Source organism: Centroberyx gerrardi, chromosome 14 (genome assembly GCF_048128805.1).
Source record: "Centroberyx gerrardi isolate f3 chromosome 14, fCenGer3.hap1.cur.20231027, whole genome shotgun sequence".
NCBI lineage: Eukaryota > Metazoa > Chordata > Actinopteri > Beryciformes > Berycidae > Centroberyx > Centroberyx gerrardi.
Window position 1 is genome coordinate 25,693,211 of NC_136010.1, and position 27,819 is coordinate 25,721,029.

General features: G+C 43.6%; 1 protein-coding gene across 1 annotated transcript in view; it reads right to left on the reverse strand.

The window, feature by feature from the left end:
* Positions 1 to 27,819, reverse strand: part of LOC139923166 (plexin-A1-like) — a 207,235-nt gene that overhangs the window by 53,022 nt on the left and 126,394 nt on the right. The window contains exons 9-11 of the mRNA XM_071913885.2: positions 27,351 to 27,551; positions 15,671 to 15,767; positions 9,794 to 10,017 (exon numbers count right to left, since the gene is read on the reverse strand). Of these exons, the coding sequence (XP_071769986.1) occupies positions 9,794 to 10,017; positions 15,671 to 15,767; positions 27,351 to 27,551 (522 nt within the window). The remainder of the gene's footprint in view (positions 1 to 9,793; positions 10,018 to 15,670; positions 15,768 to 27,350; positions 27,552 to 27,819) is intronic.

Genomic DNA, 27,819 nt, shown 5'->3' on the forward strand with positions numbered 1-27,819 from the left:
ATATGCACAAACAAACACACACACACACAGTATAAATAAGCACACACACAATCAGTATGAACTCACATAGGCCTATATAGTATAGATAAATATGCATAAACGCAAGACATACCGTACATGTGCATGTGTACACACATATGCAAACAGTATGAAAATGCACAGACACAAATACACAGAGTATGCTATGAAAACACACACACACACACACACACATATACACACACCACACAGAATTGCCCTGATCTGATGATTCAAATCTCTAATGAAGAAAAATCACCTCTAGGCTTTGAAAAACACTGAAAATGAGAGAAAAAGCGGAGAGGGAAAAAAAACAAAAAAAAAACAACTTGTGCCGACACACAGAACCAAACCGGCGTCATCTCTCTGGTTTAATTGAAACTTATTACAGCCGGCCCGCGCTGCGTTGCCGGGGCTGCGGCGCCGCAACGCTCGGTCGCGCCGCCCAACCGTAATGTGATTTATCTAGCCAGATTATGGCGCGTAACGGGGACAGGTGTGGCGTGACAAAACAAATATGGTGACTGATGGACGGTGGCTGTCACACACACGCGCGCGCGCACACACGACAGCGTGCGCATGAACACACGTATACAGGCACACACAACCCCGATCCCTAACAAGCATCACAAGGTAATTATGTGTAATCTGTCCATTGCCCTGTTCCTCTGCAGTGCTTGGCTGAGCAGACAGCGTGGGGTGGAAATGGAAACTCAAGCGCCTACAGTATGGAAGCATGGCGCTATTATCATACCACAGACAGTACCAACCAGCAGACCTCGACAAATAGTGATTTCAACAGTGTAGACTAGTTGGGGGTATGCATGATTTCTCTTGCCAGTCACTTCAATTTGTAGTTTATTTTTTATTTTCACTTTTATTTGCCCAAGTCAGCTGAGCTCCATGCTCTTTTCACATTGGCAGTTACACTCATTCACAACCACAGGCTTCTACTGGTGGCCACTAAGCAGCTCTGATGCAGTAGTTGGGGGTTCAGTGCCTTGCTCAAGGGCATCCTAACAGTAGTTATTGAGGGAGAGGGAGCGTGACTTCATTCACCCACATTTTCCCAGCCGATTCATGGATTTGAACCTGCGACCTTCTAGTCACAAGCCCACTTCTCTAACCTCTAGGCAACTTAGTACACTCAATGAAAGATGAGATAGATTCAGCACTCCTAAAGTTTTTATTTTGTCAAATTCAGCAAATGCATTGAATTCTGCTTTTAAAATGTATTAAATCCTTATCCTGCCAGCAAGCTACCAAACGCTAGCATGAAAGATTGCAAGGCTAACCACTTTTTGGAAGCTGTTGCATTTTCGAAGCAAAAACAAAATACCATTGGCTGCACTGTGATACTGCACACACACAGGCACACATACACACAGACATTGATATGCTCGTACAAAAAGACCCACAAGGTTCACTAATAGGCATGAAGCTCTAGTGCATGCAATGGTACTTCACCATTTATGTGTGAGAGAGAGAGAGAGAGAGAGTTTCAAACCAAATAATTAATCGTCTCAACATTGTTTGAATGTATAAACTGTTGTTTGTTGGTTGTTGGAATTTGATATTTTGTGTACTGCTTTGTGAAAATTCTTTCTGGTGAAACAGTCATGCGAGAAAAGTAGCTGCACTGAACTGAATTGAGAGAGCGAGAGAAAGATAGAGAGATAGTGAGTGAGAGAGAGAGAGAGAGCAGGGGGGGAGAGAAAGAGCCAGAGAGAGCAATCTGGCCCGTGAGACTGCTGCCCGCTATTTGGAAGCTGACTCACGTTCGAACCTCAGGCGCCGGTGGAGCCTCGGCGCTTCGCTTCCACAAACACAATAGCTGGTAAACACTGACCAGAGAGAGAGGCCATTGAGCTGTAGGGTACGAAATGGACAACAGATGTCAGGGTGTGGAAATGGGGCTACAGACGGTTTTGGAAGAATGATACCGCAAAATACAATATCAGCTAGCCACCAAGCCCTGGGATATCGAGACGGAGACAGAAACGGAGACCGAGAGGCAACAAGATGCAAGCAGGGAAAGACAAAGAGCAGTCTTGTTAGGGAGATTAACACAGTCATCTGGGGCTCTATTCAAAAAGACTATGGAAACATCTACTGTCTTACAACACACACACTAGTCACCAGCCAGTAGCCAAACTGCCTTTGGGCAGGTAATGCACCGATCCTATAAATTACATTGTAATGCCACTGTGTTGCTGCTAATCATCTTCCATGTTAATGTATGTAATGTGCCTTACAATCTATTATGTGAAACCCAGGGAAAGCTGCCAAGCTATCCTGCGAAGGGGGTGGACCTCCAGTACAGCTAGCCAATCAGAGTATTGGATCATTTTGTTTGTGTGTCAAGTTCTTAAACCGGTCTGTAAATTTGGAATAGCTCTACAATATAAATGAAATGTTTAAAAATGTTTCTAAATAATTTGCACTGAAAACTCACAGATGCCTGGTAATGACATGAAATTGCAGAGAAAGTGAACACACCACCTCTTTAATTATCTCACCAACTACCACACTCTGTAATTTGGTATCTGGAGGCTTATTCCCATATAAATATGGTTCTGTACTTCCACATGTGGCTGTGTAGTTGAATGGGTGGAGCGCGGCACTAACAATGCCAGGGTTAGGGGTTCAGTTCCCAGTGGGCCCACCCATACTGTATGGCACTTTGGTTGAAAACTAAATTGTACTTAAATTGTAGTAAACATCAAATGCCTTGCACTATGATACCATACCCACTGTCAGCTAGCCCTATCATTATCTGGAACCCCTCACCCATACGGAAAAGAAAGAAGAGAGAATAAGGTGGCGATGGCTGGGGTATTATGCAGAATGCCACCTAATGCACACAGTAGAACTACGATAGACCACGAGGAGAACAGGAACTTACAACATCCCACAAAACCTTGGATTGGGGAGAACTGAGAAGGAGATGAAGGTGTGGCTTGTAACCTGGCCAACCAGCAACACATAATGAGAGACCAAACACAATGGTCCTCTTATGTGGATGCCTTATGTGCTTTATAGAACGAGGAGGATTAAGTAAGTAATGATTTCGCATCTAGCCGACTGCATTACGATCTTTAACTATGTATCTGGGACGCGATTCCTGTTGATACAGCAGATGGGCTTAGCAGCATGGAGCTAAACTACTACACCCACTTGCCACTAGGCCCTAAAGGATGTAATGACTCTGTGATAGCGCACTATCAACTAGCCGATTAGGTCTGCCTAACATCTGAACGGGGATTTCCATTGGAACCTCAGAAACCGTTGCGAGCATGAAAGTATGGCACCATATTACAAGATAGCCACAGTGGCCACCGGGCCTGTGGGCATGTAACGGGCAGACGCCGCGGTGTGGAAATGGGACCTCAGACAGGTTTGGACTCATGTTGCAGTGATCTGATACAACACTACCACATCCAGGCTCTAACCACTAATCTCCGGGGAATGTAAAGTACAGACGCCGTGGAGTGGAAAACAGACCTCAGATGGTTTTCGAAGCACTGCGATCTGATACAACATGACCACATCTAGGTGCTAACCGCCAAGCCTTTGGACCTAATGGCACGATGATAACAGCTACAATTCTACCATACAAGCTGCCAAATGGATCTCGGACTCGACTGACACTGGAACCACAAATGCTTGTGGATGCATACTAGTATGATACCTATAATCCCTGCCAACGAGCCACTAACCACCAAGCCCCGGGGCAGATAAGCTGATAGCATTGTGGCTATCTAACTCACCACACCACTCCAACTATGTATCTGCAAGTTTGTTTACATTAGATACATGTAGGAGATGTGGTACCACACTACAACTCTATCAGTTAGCCAGCAGGCCTTGGTAGGGCAAAACTCAATGGCTCCAAATGCGAAATAAATCCTCTGCTCAGTCCATGTTTATATCGTCAGTAAAGTCTTTCTTTCATTCTTTCGTTCTTTCAGTAAAAGTCATTGAGTTTCCTCTACTGAGGGTATCAGCTGAAACTAGGGCCTGGCAGAAAGAAGGGAAGCTGCTGTCTTTCTCTCCGAGCCTGGGGCAGTTTGGGCAGGCACATGGTAAAGTCCCGTGTGCAGTACGTGTTAAGGTCAGGAACCTCAGGGTGTTGAAGGACGCTAGTAAGCACCAGCAGTACAGGGTGAGGAGGGTACTGCAGGGTTTAGGTGGAGAGTCTTTTACAAGCTGCCACTTCCTAAGAGATCAGGGGATCTGCAGCGGAGGAGAGTACATGGAGCCACAATCCACTTCCTGGCCTGGCTGGATCTGGGGGTGGGAGATGGATGGTCCATGTGTTTTTGCAATGTCAACTGCAGTGCCAGCACTGTCAATTTAGTTAATGTTGTGTGTGGATGAGGGTTTGGTGAGTTTTTAAGGTGATTCCCTGTTTTGTTGTGAGATGTTTCATTAAAGAACATCTAGTCTTTCTTTCTTTCTTTCTTTCTTTCTTTCTTTCTTTCTTTCTTTCTTTCTTTCTTTCTTTCTTTCTTTCTTTCTTTCGCTAGTTCCTTTGACTACTGAATCCAGGATGTAAATCATTTATGCTACCTCCTCATTGTGACATTGCCCTGTGGTGGTGTGGCCTTCATATATAGTCCTAAAACCACGCTTTAACCACATCAACTCACATATTATAGCAGTGGTTACCCAGTAGTCTGTCCTCCAGCCTGCGAACACAAGATCGTGTGTGTATGTGTGTGTTCTTTAGCATGGTAACCTTGCTGTGGTCTGTGTCGAAACCAATAACACATGGCCTATATGGCAAGCCGGGAGCTGCTGAAAACTGGGAATGTTGTTAATGTGGTTGGAGACTGGCTTGGGAATTCTGCTAGGCCAGAAGTGAAACTGGGAATACAGGAATTTCAAGATGCAATGGATTGTTTTTTTCTCAACTGGGAATACCACAAAGGCATCCTGGCTCAAACAAACAATCTATAAGTGTAGTTAATTGGTTCAAAGGGTCGCTAAACCTGGGAATACTGCACTAGGAATATTATTGCCTGGAAAGCAGCCATTGCTAGAATCTACCTGGGGATCTAAAGGTATTTGGAGACTCCAATGCTGTTAAGGGATTCTTGTTTTCTAAAGGATCTACTTGGACTATCTTAATGTATTCAGAAACTTGGATGCGGGTAAGACGCGCTTGTTTTTCCATCTGGGATTATTGCCAGCAAGACCTACATGATTAACCAGATAATCTATATCTGCAGTTAATGGGTTCAAAAGCATACTAGCAAAGACTACAAGAGAAATTGCCTGGAAATAAGGTTAGAAAGGAAGAGAGTAGAGACCCTTATTGGAATCTATCTAATTGTGTCCAGAGACCGATAAACTGGGAAAGATCCTGAGATATGTTGGTTTTACAACAGGGAATGCTGTTAAAATATATATATATATATATAAATGAGCGTACCTACTGAAAACACACGATACAAGATCAAAAATGCATGGACCTTCCTATAACCACAGCAGAAATGTTAATTTTGTTGCTACTGGGTTCAAAGGTATACATAGAATAACGCTGTATAGCAATATCTAAAAGAACTCTATGACTAGTTTGGAAGAAATGCCACGAGTTAAGCGAAAATATGAGGTTTAGTTCACCGAGTTGGATGTTTGCATGGTACTAATGTTGAATGTGTTGAGCAGAGAGAAAAACTAGCCTGCAGAACGACAGATAATTGGTGTACCCAATACAAAACCAATGAGACAAAGACAGACAGAGACGCTGCGAGAGTCAGAATAATTATCTAGCTACAGTACAATACGAAGCAAAACACAATAAACGATGTACAAGCCCTCACCTGTCTCTCTCTCTCTGTCCTGGGTTGACTTTCTCTATTGTAACCAGCTATCTATCTATCTATCTATCTCTCTCTCTCTCTCGACATACTGTAAACAAACTTTTCAGTTCTTTCATGCATGGGAGTGGTGGTCATGTTAAGGTTACGGATACTGTGAGTTTTCATTTTCAGCTAATTTGAGCTTTTTCTGAGTTAATCATGACCACAACCTTACCCTAACCTTAACCAAATTGTTTCAGTTGCGTAACCTTAACCAAAGTTTTAGCTGCCGAACCATGACCCTAAACTTAACCAAAGTTGTTTTAATTGCCTAAACTTAACCATTAGCTATCATTTTTTCACATAACAAACAGGGGAACATCATTCAGAATTTGTGCACGTCACAAAATTTTTGACTGTGGTTGTACTGGGCAGCTTCTTCAGCTTTTGGCTTTAGGCTTGTGTTTCTATTGTGTGCCATGAATGCTCTGACGGTATGTATAAAAGCAGTCAATGCACTTGTTCCTGTAATTGTCTTATAATTGGCCAATAGGCCGCATGAATGACTGTGAAGTGAGTAGCACTTGGATCGGTAATCGCAACCACCGATCTACTTAATAAAGTAGAACTTGGTACTTGTGTCGGTCCTGAAAAATTGTTATCTGTGCACCTCTATGTAGATTTGGAGGGTGATGTGAATTGAATGAGGACAGAGTGAATCTGTGAACGAAGAGAATAGAGGCATGCTGCTATTGTTTCCTTTGCAGGAAGATGTCTTGTACTTTTTACTTCCATAACTGTTTAGACATTTATTACTCCCACTCTCGCTCCACTTGTACCATCATCATTCCCCATATTCCTCTAAATAAAACACATCATCGCTCTTATCCTCCCCCTCTCCCTTCTCATGCCTTTGCCCCTGCACACACAGGGAACGCACACACACACACACAGCATTAAGTATCAGCGGCGGGGCAGAGCAACAGATGTATATTTCAGAAGCTGTTGGGGTGTCAGACTACATCAGAGATGCTTCCTAACAAGAGCAGGATGGGTTGTGGAGGAATGAAACTATAATCACTAAAAAACATCCCTCGCTTTATCTATAGCAATCTTTTGCTCCCTGCCTTCTCCTCTATCCTCATCCTCTCATTTCCTATCTTCTCTCCTGCTTTCTCTCCCTTCCCTAGAATTTACATTTAGCTGACACTCTTATCCAGAATGACTTACAATGAGACCGACAGTAGAATAAGCTTCAATTCTGAGATCAGTGGCATTACAAGCACAGTAAGAGTCAAGGGTCAGAATCACAGTGTGCTGAACATAGATGTATGAAAATATTCATGTGGCCCTGAAATTATCGAGAAGTACGATGCAAATAATGTCCATTTTAACAAGTCATTTAGTTTAGTATTCAGTCTTAAAATCTTATTTTTCTTGTACCAAATGGAAAAAATGGCAGTGGGGTGAAATATGGCCAAGAGAGGAGAGATGGCCAAAAACATCAATATGAAAAGTCTATTTATAGTCTTAACAAGTCATTTAAAATAGTATTGCATCTGAATTTTTCAACAAGTGAAGAGTGTTGCCAATCACACTTGTTTCAAGGATTTTCTACAAGTGACAATATCTTGAAATGAGACAGATCACTCCACTAGTATCAAGATAATGGAAATAGAGATAAAAGTCCTGAAACAAGTTAATTTGCATTGGAAACAAGTGGAAATGTCTCACCCCATTGCCGGTTTCTTTTTATTTTACTTGTTTTAAAAGGAATATGATTTTATTTTTAAGAGCTGAGGAGAGAGGTAGAAAGGATGTTTTCATTACTTCTTAGAATAATACCCATAAAAATAGAGAGAGAAAGAAAGGTAGGTAGAAAAAGAAAGCGAGACAGACCGAGAAAAAGGCAGATCTAAAGGAAACCGTCACGAACGAACCCAAAATCCACCCGACCAGCGTTGGATTTTGACACCAACAGCCTTCGAAAGACATCAGAAGACATCAAAAGGCAGAAAGGCATAGTGACACACAAAAAAGAAAAAACCCCAAAAAAGATTGAGTTAAAAAAAGAAGAAACCCAAACAAACCTCTCTCTGTCTCTGTCTCCAGAGTACCAGATTGATGTAACAGTGAGTAATAACACCCATTTCTGTGCCAAGGGCAATCGCAAGGTCCCCGTGCGTGTGTGTGTGTGTGTGTTTTAATAGCAACACATTAAAATAGAGCAGCTTTCATTGGCGGTTCAGGACACGTAGGGCTTTCGTGACCATAGGGGCTTCAACACCGAGAGCTGACGCAATGCCCTATCAAGGTTTACCAGCCTTGGATCTCCGTAGGTGACTTTACACTCTTGACAAGTCGACGAGATTATGATTCGGCGCTCAAAGAAGTCGCGCTGCTTTGCTGCACGGGAGAGTTAGAAATGTAGCGTTGGGAGGGAGTTTTGATTAGAAGAAAGTGCTTTGGCTGTGGATTTTAGAGGGTTTTATTTGCCAATGGTAACGCCTCTCTCGAGTCTCACTTTCCCGCCTTATGCTGCCTTCATATTGTTGCCAAAAACAAAAAGCCATACAGAGGTTCAACCTTTCCATGTGATACTTGCTACAATACAAACTGATCTCTGTGTGCATTCACTTTCTTTTCATTTCAATATCTCTAATAGGTTCCATTTTGCAGAAACCACAAGCAGGGAAGTGCAATAGCACAGAGAAATGGTAAATATTTTTCTCCTGGAGTCCAAATGGGCAGTCACAAGAAGAAAGAACTTGCTAATTCACAACTTTATCTTAATTTGAAGAGGAGACAAGAAGAGCAGGTGGACAAACATGTCACTGCTGTCAGGTGAAAACCTTGTAGCTCCAAAATGTAAACATTTCTTGAACTCAGAAGCACAGCCTTTTTTTGCTTGATGGCCATGAATTTTGAGTTTACTAATTGGTTTTGAAAAAAAAAGGTTTCATAAACATAGTTGCAGAATTTTCTCATCCCAAAAAGGAGCATGTAATCCTTCAGTTGAAATTAAAACATGGAAATCACCAAAATTGGAGTACCGCGGTCTTTACCCGACAATAACTATATGTTGCCAGTGCTACATCTATTTTATTAGATTTTTTTGGCAGGATTCATCTATAGTTGTGGTAGGTGGCACAGTTGTTCTGTTAAAAACAATTAACACACATACTGCCACAATGTGAACGCAGCATCAGGGCTTGTTAACACTATTCTGTTTGTTTTCTATTGGTTTCCATAATGTCAGCTGCTCTTTCCAGCTGGTGATGTGCAGCATTTATCATGAACCTAGGTCACATAAACCAACAACAGACACATGTACCGCTGGTTTGGGTCTCTCTGTATTTTGCTTGACCACGGCAAAAAGATGACTGCCTGCCTGTTTTGGCCATGAAGGCAGAGGAACCAATTAGCCGTCTACATTGCGTCATGTGGTCTCCTGTAAAAAAAAAAAAAAATGTTCTCAACTTTAGAAAGCGCTCCGCTCTGTCTAAAAAGAAGCCAGGCACAGCGCTCACTTTCCATCCACCTTGCAGCCGCTCCCCATTAACCTTACTGTTAGAGAAGGCAGTGGGAGTTTGAAAAAAGCGAAATAGTGTGAATACAGCTTGGGATGAGTGTGTGTGTGTGTGTGTGTGTGTGTGTGTGTGTGCTTGCTTGTGTGCATTAGCAAGAGACAGAATACCCGTGAGTTTGTGTGTGTATAATGGTCTGCATGACAACAAACAGTAGATCAGAAACAACAGCAGAGCAACAAATGGCCACTCTCGCTTCTCTCTATCTCACACACACACACACACACACACACGCACACAGACAAAATCAATATACACCCATAGACTCATTGCTTCCCGCTTCCTCTCTTTCTATCTCTTTCTCTCTCTCTCTGTCACTCTATTTCATTTCTTTTCAGTCCAACCACATACACACACACACACACACACACACACACTCACCTTGGTGATCTTGGGATGGGTGCAGCGGCTGTTTCCGGCGGTGGCATGCATCCAGCCCCCGGCCTCGGTCTGCTGCAGAGGCAGGTGGGCGTTTCCCCCGCCGGTGCACTCCTGCCTGAGGGAGCACTTCCGGTCCTGGACGCACCAGCCGCACTCGAACCTGGGGTCGGCCTTCAGACACATGCCACAGCTGTCCCGCAGCGCCCTGCACTTATACAGGTGGGCTGGAGGAGAGAGAGAGAGAGAGAGAGAGAGAAGAGAGGTCAATGAAGTGGGGTCAATGAAGTGGCACATTGGACTTTTAGTTCTACAAAATATTTCTCAAAGGTAGAGCTGTTCTGGCGGAATAAATAATTTCATTGGTTGTGTTAAAGTCGAGATGAAACGGCATTTCGAGAGTATCTAACTTCCGTATCGTGATGTATTTCCGAGTGAAACAGGAAAGACAGGCGGGACATAACGTTGGGAGGAATTTGATTTGAACGTTGAAAAGTGGGCGTCATAACACCCGAAGACACACCGAAGTACCGTGCTGTTGCTAGCTAGCTAACTAATGAATCTTAGCCTCTTAGCTCTGTGCGCTAAAAGTTGAAGATTGATTGATGGGTGGATGTCATGATATTATTGGTTGAAATTGGTTATGGGCATGCTTACGTAAGCACACGGCATATTTTGTTTTACAGGAAGAAAACATGATTGAATTTTGATATAAGAATACAAAGAAATTGATTTTTTTTATTTTTTTTGGCATATATTGTTAAATAGGTGCACAATATGACCGGGGATGTGATCTAAAAGGGTTAAAAAGGCATTTTTCATTTCATCTCGACTTTAAACCTCAACCAATTTTTCAGAGGGCAAGTTAGCTAACTAGCAAACTTTAATGGCAAAGAGGGAACTATAACATATAAATGGCAATGGCTTCTTTTCTAGACTATGGCATTCATGATGTTGGAAGGTCAGCAGCTAGCTAACTAGCTTATCTAGATAGCTACAGGCTAGCATGAGCATCAGCTAGGCTAACTAGCTAACCTAGATAACTTTGCATGGCTAGACTGCATTTTTTCAGTTAGTAGCAGAGCACTTCATAATATTAGCTTCCTCCTCTGTTACCTTACTTCACTGGGCTTCAGGCTAATTTTAGGCTACTTAGCCATAAAAACTGTGGTTTTTTGGCTCCGCTCACTGAGGTTTAACTCAACCAATGACATTATTTCTGCCTCCAGAGCAGCTCTGCTTCCAAGAAATGTTTGTGTAACTTTTTAAAATGTACATTTTGTGTACTGCTTTCTTTGGCAATATTAATTCTGATGAACAGAAAAGCCAAGGATGTCATTGAATTGAAAGAGAGGGATGATGGGAGTAAAAAAGAAGGGGGAAAGAAGTGGAAAAAAGGAATCGGGAGTGTAGCCTATGTGTCTGTGTGTGTATGTATGAGAGATAGAGAGAGGGAGAGGAGAAACAGCATAAATGAATTTTAAGCACCTGCATAACACCTGAAAATGTCTGTGGGTGACTGTTACCACACCACAAAACTGAATTTCAAAAATACTCTGAGGCAGCGGCAATGAGAGAGAAAAAAAAAAACAACTTCCACAGATAAATAGAAAGAAACCACATGAATAAACGACCTGGAGGGATAATACAAAAATAAATTCAACAGGTAATGCCTTCCAACGCCAATAGGGAATTGATAATTCCTTGCGTAAGAAAAAACATCCTCTCAACTCTGCAGAGTGGAAAAAAGTCATTAAAAGTGAGAATTGAAAAAAATAAATAAATAAATAAAAACCCCAAACACCTGAGAAGGAGATAGAACGAAAGAGGAGAGGCAGATGAAAGGAAGGCAGGAGGGAGGGAGGACAAATCTAAGTGGCGCTTGTTAACAAATTAGCGGCGAGAATTGTTATGAATTAAAATGGATGGAGACGGCGAGTCCCTCCGAGGCCGAGAGACGGAGAGAAGCAGAGACACGGAGAGAGGGAGAGAGAGAAGCAGGGGGAATGAAAGAGCGCGAGAGATAGAGAGAGGCAGAGAGAAAACAAAGAGAGAGAGGGAGAGAGAGGCTAAACAAGGCAAGAGAAACGACTGAGAGAGAAGAAGAGAAACAAGCAAAGAGACAAACAAGAGAAGAAGAGAGGGAGCGAAAGAGAGAGGCAAGTCAATAGAAAGAAACTTGTGAAAAAGAGAGAAACGAGCAAAGATGGAGAGAACGATTGTGAGTGAAGGAGAAAACGAGAGCGAAAGATAGAGAGAGGGATGGATTTATTGATATTTGTTTCATTAATACTAGTCTAGCAGATTTGAATTGAAATGAATTGAACTGTAACGGAGAGAGAGATAGAGCATGGAAGAATCTCCTCCCTCCTCCTCTTCCTCCTCCTCCTCCTCCTCGGCAGACAGACGGCGAACCGGACTTCAAAGCGAGCCTCGGCCCCCTCGCTCGCCCCCCCCCCCCCCCCCCCCCCCTAATCTGATTAGCCACGGCTCGGGCTTAGAAGCGGCGCGGCGCTAATTAATCTGAGCCAAATGAACGATTTAATTAACGTTAACATTTCCACTTTTTAGGCCGGGGCCGGAAGCTGGGGCCGGGCGGCACGGACCTCGAGACGGATAAACGCGCAGCTCCGGTTTCAGAAGAAGAAAAAAAACAAGACAGAGATGAAGGGTGTAGAGGAAGAAGGAGGAGAGAGGGAGGGGAAGGTCTTTATGAGATTTGGATGAGCGAGGCGGGTTTTGTAATGTGTGTTTTTAAGGGGTTTTAGGCCTTTTATATGCGGCTTGGCACTGTCAGTACTGGGATAATTAATTATGCGTATGCTGTATTCTCAAGAAGACATGAGCGTCTATTGGGTATGGCGAGGCGTGGCACTTGCTTTACCTCTTAAGTTGCAATAAGAGAGGTTTTTACTGCTCCGTAGCACGATTTATATCTGCGGGGGCTGACAGGGTCGTTGATCAATACCAATGACTCAGCCATTACTTCACCAGGTGCTGAGAGTTCTGGCTTTCAGGACTCACTTTCCGGCCCGGACTGTGTTTTGGAAGAGAAACTCCCCGCCCAGCGTTGATGAACACGCCCCCACCATCGGTCATAAAGGCTGCCAGCCGAGGCTCGCCGCCATCCGGGAGCTGGAGGGGCTCGGTGCCGCTCCGCACCGCACCGCACCGCACCTACCGTCCTGCTCTGCTGCTCCATCTGCTGCTTCTCCATGTTCACATTAACTCCTCAAAATCACATACACTGAACACCCTGGACTTTCTAAACACCCTAAACCTGAACTTTCTGAACACCCTAAACCTGAACACCCTGAACTTTCTGAACACCCTAACCCTGAACTCCTTGAACTTTCTGAACACCCTAAACCTGAACACCCTGAACACCCTAACCCTGAACTCCTTGAACTTTCTGAACACCCTAAACCTGAACACCCTGAACACCCTAACCCTGAACTCCTTGAACTTTCTGAACACCCTAAACCTGAACACCCTGAACACCCTAACCCTGAACTCCTTGAACTTTCTGAACACCCTAACCCTGAACACCCTAAACACCCTGAACTCCATAACCCTAAACACCCTGAACACCATAACCCTAAACACCCTGACACCATAACCCTAAACACCCGGAACACCCTAACGCTAAACATTATGAACACCCTGAACACCCTAACTCTGAACACCCAGTTCACCCTAACCCTAAACACCCCAACCCTAAACATTATGAACACAATGAACACCCTAACTCTGAACACCCAGTTCACCCTAACCCTAAACACCCTAACCCTAAACATTATGAACACAATGAACACTCTAACTCTGAACACCCTGAACACCCAGTCCACCCTAAACCTGAACACCCAGTTCACCCTAACCCTAAACATTATGAACACCCTGAACACCCTAACCCTGAACACTTCCTCACCCCATGTTTCACCCACGATACAGATCCTGGATCAGTAAAAAAGCTTGCTTTGGCAGGAGCTTTGTGCTCTCTGCCATTACAGCCCTCAACAAACAGCCTCAAAAATATCTACTGCTTTTGGCAAAATTCTCTTTGTATATCTCTAGTGTTTTATTAATTATAATGGAGAACAAAGATCAAGCAAAAATCACCAGAAATCTATTTGGAAGCCATATCTAAAAAAATCCCATCAGTAGAGCATTCAGGACTGATGCTCCCTCTGAACTGACAGTTTGGTGAGCTACAGCTAATAATTTATCACACTGACAACAAAATAATATCTTGTCAGTCGTCATTGCTTCACTTTGTCCCCTGAAATTTAGTGGATATAAGCAGGTTTGAAGTTTTAGTGTCAAATTATATTAGATGCAGAGACTTTTCTGTGCTAAATTGACACCTCTGGAAGACCTTACTAAAAAGGCTCATGGAAAGCTTACATTACAAAGGTTTTTTTTTATGTTTTCAGCATACAGTATGTTGCCTTTTTTCAAAGACATCCCCCTATGAACAGTTCATAGTCCCTGAATGTCTCCATGTATTTCACGAAATCTGTCCATTAACAGCAGACTGGAAAGTGAAGGTGCAGCTTTAGGAAACTAACTGAACAGGACACAGTCATGTTCCCCTCACTATTACTGTATACCACATGATTGACGCTGTGCTGTTAATTCTGTTGTCATCATATTTTTGCAATTGTACACAAAAAATGGATTTTGAAAACATTGATTTATGACATGATTTGTCAGTGGCAGTTTGTTTTTTTACAATACTATGAGAATCTTTTTTATAATGCATAGTAAAATGCAAAAGAAATCTATATATTTACATATTAAATACTACTTGATGATGCTGATGATGCTGATGATGATGATGATGATGATGATGATGATGATGATGATGTAGTTTCTTTTTAAATCATGTTTCTGGACAAACTAATTAAATAATCCAATAAATACAGAAAATGTGAAAAATAAAATGTACACAATAATGCTTTTGACATGACTGAACAAAAGCTGAAGTAGGACAGTGTGTTACAGAGACTTTGTGGTAAACCAATGCCAATGCTGTTGAATGGATTACTCACTTTTATAAGTGACTGAATACTTAGTACTGAAAATCTTAATAGGATCCTACTCGATTGAATCCTAATGTGACACTTTCACAAGCGATCTGCAAAATAAACTGCATGACTGACATTCATCAAAATGATGTCAGACTAAATAAATAGAATACTACAGTCAACATGAATGTTGAATGCATGTGTTATCTAACTACAGAAGTGAATATTGTGAATAGAATAGAATAGGATAGAATAAAATAGAAGAAAAGAGAATAGAGTTGGATATTGCACTTGAGAGCATGACTTATATTATCTTGTGTAATGGGACGTCTAAAATCATTAGCCTCCGCCACCCAATCCATTACACTTGATACATAAAGAATTTAGAATCTGTAATTGTTTTCCACTTCAGGCACAAATGGGGATTTAAAAAAAATAAATAAATGCCATCCCTTCCCTGTCGCTTTCTGTTTTTCTTTATCAATCCCTTTATTCTCGTCTATTCGTGCGTTCAACCCGCCGCCGCTCTGTACATTCATCCCTTCCTCCGCCTATCCGTTCCTCTATTTGTTTATCACCCTCTCTTCCGTCCAGCCCTATTAATTTCGGTGTTGGGTGTTTGTTTATCATCATCGCCGTCCATCAATCACTCCATCTCTCCCTCTTTCATCCCACGGAGAGACAAGAATAGTATTTTTCAAAGCGGATAGACACGCGCGTCCACCTTGCCGATGCCTGTCAGAGATGAAATTGCAGATTTTTCCAAAAACAGGAGGAAACTGCACACAGGAGTTATTGCTTCATAAAAAAAATCATCACAGACAGATAATGAGAGGAAGAGGAGGTGGTCTACCTTGTATGTCGAATGGGTTGTCGATGACAAAGTTTCCGTTCCACACCACGGACAGGTCGACCGGTAGATCGCTGATGTCACCGCCCTCATAGTCGTACTGGGATAGACAGATAGACAGAGAAACAGAGAGGCAGCGGGTCAAAAAACGGCTGTTGATTTCCACTGGATTTCATGCAAATGGGGAATTGTATAGCATTATTTCATTTGCATGGTGATTCACCCCGGCTTGTTTATTGCAGACAGTGATAACAGCCTGAGCACACATGCATACATAAATCCATATTCACCAAAACAGACGTGTCGCATATGTACACATAGGAAAATAACAGATGGGTTACAGATGAGTGGGCATGGAGGAGAGGAGAGTAGAGGAGAGGAGGAGGAGGAAAGGTAAGGAAATGAGAGGAGAGAAGAAAGGAAAGCAAAGAGGAGAGGAGATCAGAGGAGGAAAGAGGAGAGGAGATGAGGGGAGAGGTGGGGAGAGGAGAAGAGATGAGAGGAGTAAGAAAGAGGAGAGGGGAGGACAAGGAAAGAGGAGAGGAGATGAGAGGCGAGGAGGAGAAAAGAGGAAAGGATGAAAGAGGAGGAGAGGAGGAGGAGGAGAGGAGGAAAGAAGAGAGGAGAGGAGTAAGGAGGAGAGGATAGGAGGAAAGAGGAGGAGGAGAGGACATGAGAGTGGAGGAGAGGAGAGGAGGAGGAAACAGGAAGAAGAAAAGAGAGGGAGGGACAGAAGGTAGCGAGAAGAGGAGAGGCTAGGAGAGGTGAGAAAAGGGGAGGAGAAGAGAGACGAGGAGAGGATGGGACAGAAGGTGCGAAGAGATTAAAGGTTAGGAGGACAGAGGAGATGAGACGAGAGGCGATGAGGGGGAGAGAGAGGGGAAAGGATGACAAAGAGAGGAAAAGAGAGGGAGGAGAGGAGAGGAGAGACAGAAGGCGGACAGTGGCAGACGTGTGCGAGGAGCTTATTCATTTACACATGAGCTAAGTGGTGGGATGAGGGAGAGGGAGAGGAGAGACGCGGGGCAGGGCAAAGTGAAATTGGCATTTTCAATTTGCTCCCTGACACACCGGATTTGGTGGAGGGGGGCTGCACCTTCCCCTGTGGGCAGGTTGAGGCCTGACACACACACACACACACACACACACACACACACACACACACACATGATAGTCCAAACTTTCCTCCTCTCTGCTTGATTCAATTCACTGCCCTAACTCAAATGCCAAACATATCATGTGTACCAATAAGAGATCCTGTTCATATTTAATAAAGCTGTCCCACATTCATTTAGATCAATTTATATTCTGAAGTCAAGCAGTGCTGTTGTTTTTTTCCCTCACACTGGCTTTCTTACAGCCGTCTCATCATATTATACATTATAACTCATAATTTGTAAGACACATAAAGCTACACTCACTGGACTCAATCCTGATTTGGACCGAAGATGTTCAGGTTCATGTGAACTTTCTTTTTTCGAAGAAGAGGAAGCAGTAGAAGAGGAAGAGAATGAGGAAAACGAAGAATGGGAGGAATTATGAGAAGGAATAGAAGAAGAAGAAGAAGAAGAAGAAGAAGAAGAAGAAGGACATGAGGAGGAGAAAAATAAAAAAAGGAAGGTGGTAGAAGGGGGAGGAGAGAAGAAAGTAGAAGAAGAAGAGGAATAGAGGAACAAGAAAGGTAAAAGAAGAGTACTGCTGTAGTCTACCCAGAAAAGTCTTTGAATAAGAAGGTGAAGAAATAGAAAAATAAGAAATGAGAGATAAAAAATAAGAAAATGAAAAAGAGGTAGAAGTAGGAGACAAAGATGAAATAGAGGAAGGAGTAGAAGTAGAAGAAGAAGAAAAAGAAGACAAAAGAGTATAAAAAGAAGAAAAAGGAAGAAGAGGTGGAGGAAGAAAAAGGAGAGGAAGACAAGGAAAACGAAGAAGGAAAACATGAAGTAGTAAGTAGTGGAAAAAGAGAAGTAGTGTGGACAGTGAGGCCTACCCAGAAAAGTCTTTAATGAAGAAGAAGAAGAAGAAGAAGAAGAAGAAGATATAAAAAGTAGAATAATAGAACGGGAGGAGGAGGAGGAAGAAGTAGCTATAGAAAAACAGAAGACATGGGTGTTCAACATAAGACGAAAAAGACAAAAACAGAAAAAAACAAAGAAGAGGAGGAAGAAGAAGAGAGGGAGAAGGTCAAGGAGGAGAAGCAGCAGCAGCAGAATAAGAAGAAGTAGTTGTGGGCAGCCTTGTTCTCCAGAGTATTGCCAATGAGGGGGACAAACAGAGGATTCTGGGAGGATTTATTTGGTGATAGGTCAGCATGTGTAGGTACAGCAGAGTGGGGGGTCTTAACCAATACACAATCTTTGGCCACAACAGAAGGTCTTGTTGTCCAGTGTGACACCCATCCATCAAACATAAGGCAGGCTGTCAACTCTCTTTGCATCTCTATTGAGTCCCACTGGTTAAATGCCTGTTTATGGCTACTGACCACAGTGAAACCACAGGACACACACACACACACACACACACACACACACACACACACACAGAAACACACACATGCCCACATGCTACTCCTCTCTCTGCGGCAGGCCCTCCATTAAACTTTAAGCGCTCCAATTCGTCACCAAAACAACACTGGGTGAGCCTGTTCTCCTCTCATCCCCTGCCCACCCTGCTGCCCGCCGCATCATGCTTTATTCATACTGTCACATGGTTTTAACACGCCGACACAAACCACACCGTGACACCGTGACACCCGGTCACACTTCCATCACCCACAGAACCTGCTTGCTCATCAATTCTACACCAACATATAATTAAGAAAAGTAGAAAAAGGAGTCCTTTCATAGTTTGAAGAAGAAAAATACAGAGAAGAAGGAGTAGGAGGAAGAAGCTGAAGAATAGGAATTAGAGCAAGAATACGAACATAAAAAGAAGTAATAAAAGAAGGTATAGAAGATGACAAGCAACAAGTAGAAGAGCATGAAGAAGAAGAATTAGAGGAAAAAGATGAACATGAAAAAGGAATAGACAAAGAAAGAAGATGGCAAGTAAGAAGCAGAAGAAGAGGATGAAGAAGTACAAGAAGAAGAATTAGAGGAAGAAGACAAACATGAAAAGGAGTAGAAAAAGAAAGAAGATGACAAGTAAGTAGAAGAAGAGAATGAAGAAGTGAAAGAAGAGGAAGAACAATTAGAGGAAGAAGGAGGTGAACTAGAGTAGCAAGAAAGGAGACAAGTAGTAGAAGAAAAATAGAAGATAAAGAAGTATAAGAAACAGAAATACAAGATGAAGAGATAGAAGAGGAAAGACAAAGAAAAATAAATGGAGATAGAAAGAAGAAGATTGAAAATGTCTACTGCTTGCTTGTTCTTTTCAATCAATACTAGGCCAATTTAATATTAACAATCTTTATTTAAACAAGGGGGAGACACAGGAGGAAGCACAAAAAAAAAGTGCTTCAGTGATGTGATATGGATCACCAAAAAATAAGGAAAATGAATTAAACCTTGAAAATTCTGTTTATTTTTGCAAAAGCCTCAGTCACCACCTAATGACTTCCTCACATCCTCACTCACAGCAGGGATTGGAGGTATTTGATGCTAGTTTACAATCTGCTTATCTGCTTATGTTTAAGTACACCTTTTTAAGTTAAATATTGTAATACTATATGATTTATTCCTTTGCGGCAAATCTGCTTTATCAGAGAAGAGAGAGAAACCATGGAAGTGAATTGGGTCTTGTAGTCCAAATATGGTCTTGTAGTTTTTATCATTATAAAGGCGAGTGAAGATCAAGCAACGATAAACATAATTTGAAAGCCAACTGCTGCGGCGTAACCTGAACCTTTTTTAAAATAAAAGATTCAGGCGATGAGCCACTTCCTCCGCTGTGGTGGCCATTTTAGGACATTCTCAGCCGCTATGGCCATTCATAGATGTACTTAGTCAGATTTAGCTGGACTTGCGTCAGGTTTAGCTGTATTTTGTCAATCTTAGATGGACTTGAGTAAGGTTTAGCTGTACTTTGTCAAACTTAGACTGAGTTGTATCAGGTTTAGCTGTACTTTGTCAAACTTCGATGGACTTGAGTCGGGTTTAGCTGTCCTAAAATCCACACTGCTGAACACTACAGGGTCAACCTCTGTGTCAGTAGCACCTAACTGGACTGAACTATCAGCCAGGGCTTCCACAGGAAAGAGTACATAACCTGGACTAGCATTTTCAGCTCTTTTAGCCAAGAGTGAACTCTCTGGCTGTCACTTGCCTGTATGCAGCCATTAGAGTACTAATGTAGTCTAGCAACTGGTAGGGGAACAAGGCAAGTTCAGTTGATCTATACATGTTGATATCAATCAACCAATGGGAGTTGTGCTTTGATTGACAGCCCCCTCATTATCACATGGGCAAGGAAATACAGAAATAAATACAGAAATGAATAATCAGGGAAATAAATACTGAAAAGTACAGGATTATATTCATTTATGTCAGGTTTTATTTACTCATTTATTTATTTCTGTACATGCTTATTCATTTTTAAATTTACTTGCACATTTATTTATGTATTCATTAATTTATTTATTTTGGATTTTGGCACATCTGGTCCTCCGTAGACATCCACCTACACTCACTCAGCCATAAAAATGCTCTATGAAGTTCTTCAGAGTAACGGCTGCCAATGAGTTCCAGTCAACACCTATTGTCTAATCTTCAGGATGGAAGCATGACTTAGGCTTTTGGATGGATGGAAGTCTTATCGAGACAGACAGAAGTGAAGCGTCTCATGCCAAAATTAGATAACCGCCCTTTGAAAATGCATCAGCTAATTTTGACCCTGGCATCAAAGTAAAACTAATTATGGAACGTTACTGACGCTGATTAGCCGTATTCGGGCCTTTGTTTATAAAATAGAAACATTTTTGAGGATGCGTGTTTTTGAAATATTGAGTGATGACTATGAGGGAGTGAAATCCTTTGAGGATAACTTTAACTGTTGGGAGTGCTGTGGAAATAATTTCACTTGTTTCCAATGCAAATCAACTTTCCTGAATAGAAGGTGTGGAGGTGAAAACCCAGACACACACACACACACCCAACCCTTCCCTTTAACACACAAGTAGCTACATACGTATTGACCTTCCATCTTACACAAGTTGCTGTACATCTGATCATGTGTATTGATCATTTTCAACATCATACAATTAAGAATTTCTTTGTCCTTGTGTGTGAATTCGAATACTGCATTTTCTGTAGGTCCAGAGCTGCAGAGGGAGGCTGGGAGGCCAGGAGCAGGTTTAGACCGATATATTGATATGATGGAGGTTCCTCCTGGACCACAGCGAGCGGAAATGCTTTATTAATATTGTTTTAATTTCAGATGGCTGACCAGAGAAATTGTTCCAGTGTGGTGTGAGAGGATTTTACTCCACAGTTTCACCCCTGAAACGGTGGCTTGACTTTTATTGCTATTGAAAAAAGTCATTGACCAAGCAAAGGGAGTGACATGGAGAGATGCACCTTACAGGCTGGAAGCAAATGGATCTTTCACCTAAAAGCATGTCAACTCTCTGGGTTTAATGAGGAAACGTTACCTTGTTTTTCATGATTTATAATCCATTATCCATGTTTTCTACATTTCTAATTGCTATGTAATTCCACCCCCCTTTGGCCTCCATGTAGGGCTTCTACTAGTGTGCTCTCTTGTGATTGGATGTTTGGATTATTGTCCTGCTAGTCAGTGGCTTTGTTTGAGTAACTGATGTTGTTGAATGAATGTACTTTTTTGCTTTTGAATGTTTGTGACACTTCTGCACATTATGTAATCAAATATCTGCCTGTTTTGCATCCGTTTTTTGGATTTCTTCCTTTTTCATCAGTGTGCAAGTTCTTGTCTTTGTCTATGATTTTTGAACCCACGCACCTGAGACAAACCTTTTACATCATAGTTCTTTTTCTAAGAGCGCAGACTTGCTTTACTAGTATATAAAAACTGGAATGACACCTGCCTCAAGGAGCTGCTATCCCACTTAAAACTTTCATTATCCTGGGTTCCGATGGAGAGTTTTAGTGTCCCATGATGGTCTAAATGCTGTGTCAGAGGCTTTTCCACCCTTGTCTGGGGCATGACAATGTTCAAATTTAAAGCCGGTGAATATCGGCGCCAAATGTCGGCCGTTGGCACCTTCAGTCGCCTTCAAACGCCCGTTATCGGCGGAACCCCGGGCAGCGGTCTCTCTCCTCCCGCTGAGAGGCCTCTCTGCTGGCCCGGCGTCCTGACTCCCCTCCCCTGAGCGCCCCGAGCTGCTGGAGATGAGTAATCAGACTCATTACTGAAGCCCCTGGCCAGCTCCTCCATGTCACTGCATGTAATTAATCTACCTGAGCCAACACATAGGCCCCCTAGGGAGGGGAGGAGAGGAGAGGAGAGGAGAGGAGAGGAGAGGAGAGGAGAGGAGAGGAGAGGAGAGGACAGGACAGGAGAGGAGAGGAGAGGAGAGTCAGGTGGAGGCAAGGGGAGGAGAAAAGAGACGACAAGGGGGATAAAGAGAGGACATGAAATAGGAGAGGAGAATAGGAGATGAGAGGAAAGAAGAAGGGAGAAGAGGACAGGATTGGAGGAGAGAGGAGGAAAGAGGAGAGGAAACAGGAAGCCAGGGGGAGGAAAGGCAAGGAGAGGAGAGCGGAGGAGAAGTGAAGAGGTGAAACGAAAGGAGGGGAGATGAGAGGAAAGGCAGCGAGAGGGGAAAAGGACGACGAGAGGAGAGGGGACGAAAGGGGGTAGAGGAGAGCGAAAGAGACGAGAAAAAGTGGAGAGGACGAGAGAGGAGACAGGGGAGGAGAGGAGAGCAGTAGAGAGAAGAGGAGGGGCGATGCGAGGGGACAAGTGGGGGGGGATGACAAGAGGAGGAAAAGAGAGGGAGGAGAGGAGGTGTAAAAAGTACAAGGTGAGCACAAAGCCGTCCCTGGCCTCATTACAGTAACACAGCAGCCTGGCGCGGGTTCATCCGTTATCTGCGCCCGCACTCGTTTATTCTCCCGCTACACGAATCGTCTCCACGGATTGCATGTCCTGGGCTATTCATACGGGTGGAGGTTGGGGGGGTGGGGGGGTGGAGGAGGGAGCGAGGGGGACGGGCGGTGAGGTGTGTGTATGCGCGCGCACGCGTTCGTCTGGGGGCCTGAAAACTGCCGATGTTAACAAAACAGAGCAGCTGGCTGCTGAGGAGGAGAGGGTGGAAGCTTAGCGGTGTGTGTGTGTGTGTGTGTGTGTGTGAGAGAGACCGTGTGTGTGTGTGTGTGTGTGTGCGTGCAGGTCACCCTCATATAATTAGTCATGTTGAAGGATACCTGAGTGTGTGTTAAAAATACACTGCTAGCACCCCTCCCACCCCCCTGCTAAACTCCACATACATACTGCCGACCCCCCCCCCCCCCCCACACACACACACACACACAAACCCCTCCTTCCCCATCTCAATTCAATTCAAGGGGCTTCATTAAAAGAACAATATTGCCAGAGCATCAACAAAAAAAAAGCTCAACTCTTTTTTACATGAAATCCATTCCCCACCCTTGTATCTGTGTGTGTGTGTGTGTGTGTGTGTGTGTGTGTGTGTGTGTGCCTGCTGGACACTGGAGGATCTGGATTGCAGTGTGTTCAGTTCCACCACACACTAAGCATCCGTCGTCTGAAGTCAGTGATTGTACAGAAAAAAAAAAAAAAAAAAAAAAGATACCGTGTGAATGAATAAATCCAGTGAAGAAAAAATTACAAAAATAACTCTCTTGTTTTTCACACTCCGTATTATAAAATCTCTCCTTCTGTTTCCCTCTGTCTCTCTCTCTCTCTCTCTCTCTCTCTCTCTCTCTGAGCTCCGTCTGCAGAGAGTGTGTTATTTGGCTGTTTTGTATTCATTAGCGGTGAAATCTGAGACCGGCGGCACATTTAAATTAACTGAATCACGAGCTGCTTGCTTGAAGGATTCCCTGTAATAAGATCGCACCAAAACACATGTGTGTGTGTGTGTGTGTACTGTATGTACTGCCTTTGTGTGTGTGTGTGTGTAGCTTGTCTGTGCAAGTTAGAAAAAAGAGTGCAAAGTGCTAAATCTAGCCCAGTTTGCAGAGTGAGCACATGGACATGGACACACACAAAAACATTCTTCCCAAATTTACTGAGACACACACACACACTCTGGCTGTGTTGTATGCCAGATGCATGGACGTAGCTCATGGGCAGCACACACACACACACACACACACACACACACACACACGACTGATAGCCTATGTGTGTCAGTGTAATAAATCATGTAAAGCAGGCCAGTAGCTGGTTGTTGCTGATGCTACAGTCTCCGTCTGCTCCACATGATTAGGAAGAAGATCATGTGGAGAATCTCCATATGCCTGCTTCACATTGCGCTTCCAACCCCCTAAGGAGCGCATGTGTGTGTGTGTGTGTGTGTGTGTGTCTGTGAACAACCCCAGTATCCATGCAGCTTGCATGCATCCTGTGTGTGTTTCTGCCAGCGTGTGTTTGCGCGCGCGAGCATCCCGGTGCGCGGCCATGCATGCTCGGCGTCCCCGGTGTATTTGAGTATGCGAGTTCGATGTTTCAACGTTGGCATGTACGCGGCTAAATAATGCACAAAGAGACAGTAAGATTGAACGGGGCGGAGAGGAAGAGTGTACATGTAGCGCCGGCTAATTTTCCCTGTGATTTATGACGCTCTACTGTCCCAGTCACAGCCAGCTGCGATACGTATACACACACACACTTCCCGACTGAGAATTCTGCATATACAGTAAGTGGCCGGCGGAGACGTCCTCAATCACAGATGGATCTTTTATGCGTCGATCCTTTCTATTAATTCTTTCACCCTCGTTTGTCCAGTTAAGATGCATTCTTATTTATAAAGGGAGTAATTGCTATGTATTTGGGATGGGACGATATATCGAAATTCAATATATCGCGATACGAAAAATGTATCGCGATATTTTATTCTGCTGTATGAATCAGAAATGAGATGACCATCACAATTTCACAAACTCTCCATCTAAATTATATTATTTGCACTTTCTCATGACATTTTTAAATTGTTGTTTACATTCTAACAAGCCAATGCCATTGCTAGAAAGAATTCATAAACATAATTCTGCATTCAGGCTTTGTTGTCATTGAACTTTTATTTAATACATCTTAGTATTGAATCGTGTATTGAACAACTTTGTTCCCAGTTTTCATTGTCTCCACTAGTTCATCTCTGTATTCAGTAATTCCACTGTTGCACTGACCATGATTCGTTTACCCGCTCTCTCCATCTTCCTGTGAATCTTTTGTATTCCACATTCATTCCCTCCCCATCTGTTTCTCCCTCATTTGTTTGTTTCCCTCATTCCTCTCGTCTGCTTGCTGAGCTTAGTCTTTCTCCCCCTCTCCACCGCCTAACTTTATTCCCTCTTCCTCCAACACGGTCTTTCCTCCATCATGTCTATCCCTCTCTTACACTAAATTCACTCTCTCTCTGTCTCTTTCTCTTTTTTCTTTTCCCCTCTTTGCCTCCTTTTCCTTTTCCCTTCTTAATGGTTCCTCTGGCCTGCGTGTGTGTGTGCATGCAAGTGTGCGTGTATGTGCGCACGCGAGTGTGCATGTGTGTGTGTGTGTGTGTGTGTGTGTGTGTTTGTGTCCGTCAGTCTACCTCTCCTCTGCAATTCATCATCATTTTATCTACAGCTCCCTTAATTGGATCCTATCACACTCCCACCTGACGGAGAGAGAGGTGGGGGGTGGAGAGAGAGGGAGGCTTATTCAGTCACAACACCACATGGATGCACACACACACACACACACACACACACACACACACACTTCAGCCCCTGCTTCATAAACAGCCGCGCTGTTGTGTTGAGTGCTGTGTATTTACTATTTTTCCCCCCTCCTGCAGAGAGAACATGGAGACTTCATAAAACATGAAAGTGCACTGAGGAATGAAGGAATAAATGTGTGTGTGTGTCTGTGCGTGTGTGTGTGTGCGTGCATGTGCATCCACTCGGTGTGCCGGTGAATCAGAGATTTGCTGAGGAAGGTCTCTCTCCTCCAGCATCAGCAACTCTCAGCAGTACTATTGGTGTAGTAATGAATGTATGTGAAGGTATCAAACACCGGGTATGCAGAGCTGCAAACCCTCGATTTCCTCCAGTAAGCGCTGCTGTTTTGAATCCTGGGAGACTTTCAGAACCCACTCAATATCCAACAGAGAATGGACAAAAATAACTACCACGCTGCGGCCGTGTTCATTATATTTTCTCTACAGATGCCATTCATGCAAGGCAGGACTTGCAGGAGAAGTCTCGGTACCCATGATTTCCCGTCTCTGCCTGCATTTTAGAGAGTTATCATTCAAGGTAATTCAAGGATAGCACTTGTGACTTTGACCAATCTCGTCAACTCCATTTCGTCAGTCTTTGTTTTTGCAAATCACTCTCCACACGCCTGTTCAATAGGCTCTTAAGCAGCGAGGTAACTGAGGACAACTAAGAAAAAAAGTCATAATAACAACCCTAAAAGTTAACTCTAAAAGAAGCAATTACGGAGACACAAGAGACTCAATATGCACAAATTATCTCACCAAACAGAAACACAGAAAAGAACTGTGGGAACCGTCATTATGATCGGGAAATCAACTTCAATAACGTGCCCCAAAACTATTTTCGTGTCACCATCAAACATCAGAGGCGTGTCGACTTCCAGGATCAGAGCGCCGACGCTCATTCTTCTCCTCTGTAGGGGGAGGCCGGGGCTTTCTAGTGACTGGGCAGAGTTCAGGAACAGCGAGCGGCCACAAATCGTCAATGTGTTCCGAGCCCAGCGGTGCTGCGACAGCCGGCTAAATGACCCAGAGCTCCTGTCAAGTGTGTGACAGGCTGAAGAAAAGGCAGCCGGCGAAGCGGCCTCCGCCGCCAAAGCCGCACGCCGGCTCCCGCTGCCCTCATACAATGAACGCCCGCTATTGGACCTATCACCGTCGGCTAGTGCCGCGGTGCGCCACTCGCATGTTAATAATACGTCTCGTTAAGTAAGTTATAATTGGTGTCGTTAAAATGCCCCCCCGCCTCCCGCCCTGATTGGAACTGAGGAAATTAACATTGCTGAAATGGCCATTCCCTATTAGCGCTGACAGTTTGACTGAAGGCTAAGAGGCAGGAGTGAGGAGAGTGAAGCGAGTGGCTTTGCGGCAAATCAGCTCCTGTGGCCGTACGCTTCTGCCTCAAGATTGAGTCTTTGCTTTGCCATACATGTCAATTACTGCGGGTCTCTCTCTCTCTCTCTCTCTCTCTCTCTCTTTCTCTCTGTCTCTCTCTCTCTCTAACCAGTGCCTAATGCCTTCTAATGGTCAAACCAGAATGGCCGTTCTGAATGGAGCTACTGTTTGACAGATTAAACAGTTGAGATTGGTTGAACCGGTGAGGCAGTTGATTGGGATTGGCTGAGATGGCAATCAGTCAATATCAGACCCCTTAACCAACACACACACACACACACACACACACACACACACACACACACACACTCACACATGTACCTGGTCAGCTGAGAACGCCGATCAAAGGTGGGGAATTCCAGAAGTGCAACTGATCTGCAAAGCTTTTTGACGCCTTGCATGTCTGCATGTGTGTTTCATCCTTACCGTGGTCTTCTGACACTGTATGCTGGTGCTGTTGAACCTCAGGGCCGGGACGCTGTGCGTGTTGCCCTGGATGTGGAAGATGCACTCGTAGTTCCTCTGCCCGGACTGGGGCTGGGGCAGGTTCTGGGCGAGCAGCGTGATCGGCCTCATGACGCCGACGGGAATATAGATCTGGGTGGAGGGCAGGATCTGAGGACACTCCTGGACAATGGACAAAGAGAGGGAGAAAGAAGTCAATGGGATGCACATCTGGGTGGATGGAAGGATCTGGGCATGCTCCTGGAGAAAAGGGATAGAAGGAAAACTGAGGAGTTTCAGTCCACAATTAGAAATTCTCCATTTCAGAAAAACTGACACATTCTCTGGTGAAAAGTACAACATGATGGAATACATGTAGAGACATCCATGTTAAAAGGCTTTATTCTACAGTTTTTGGTTCGTAATAATTGTAAGTTAAAAGCAGTACCCA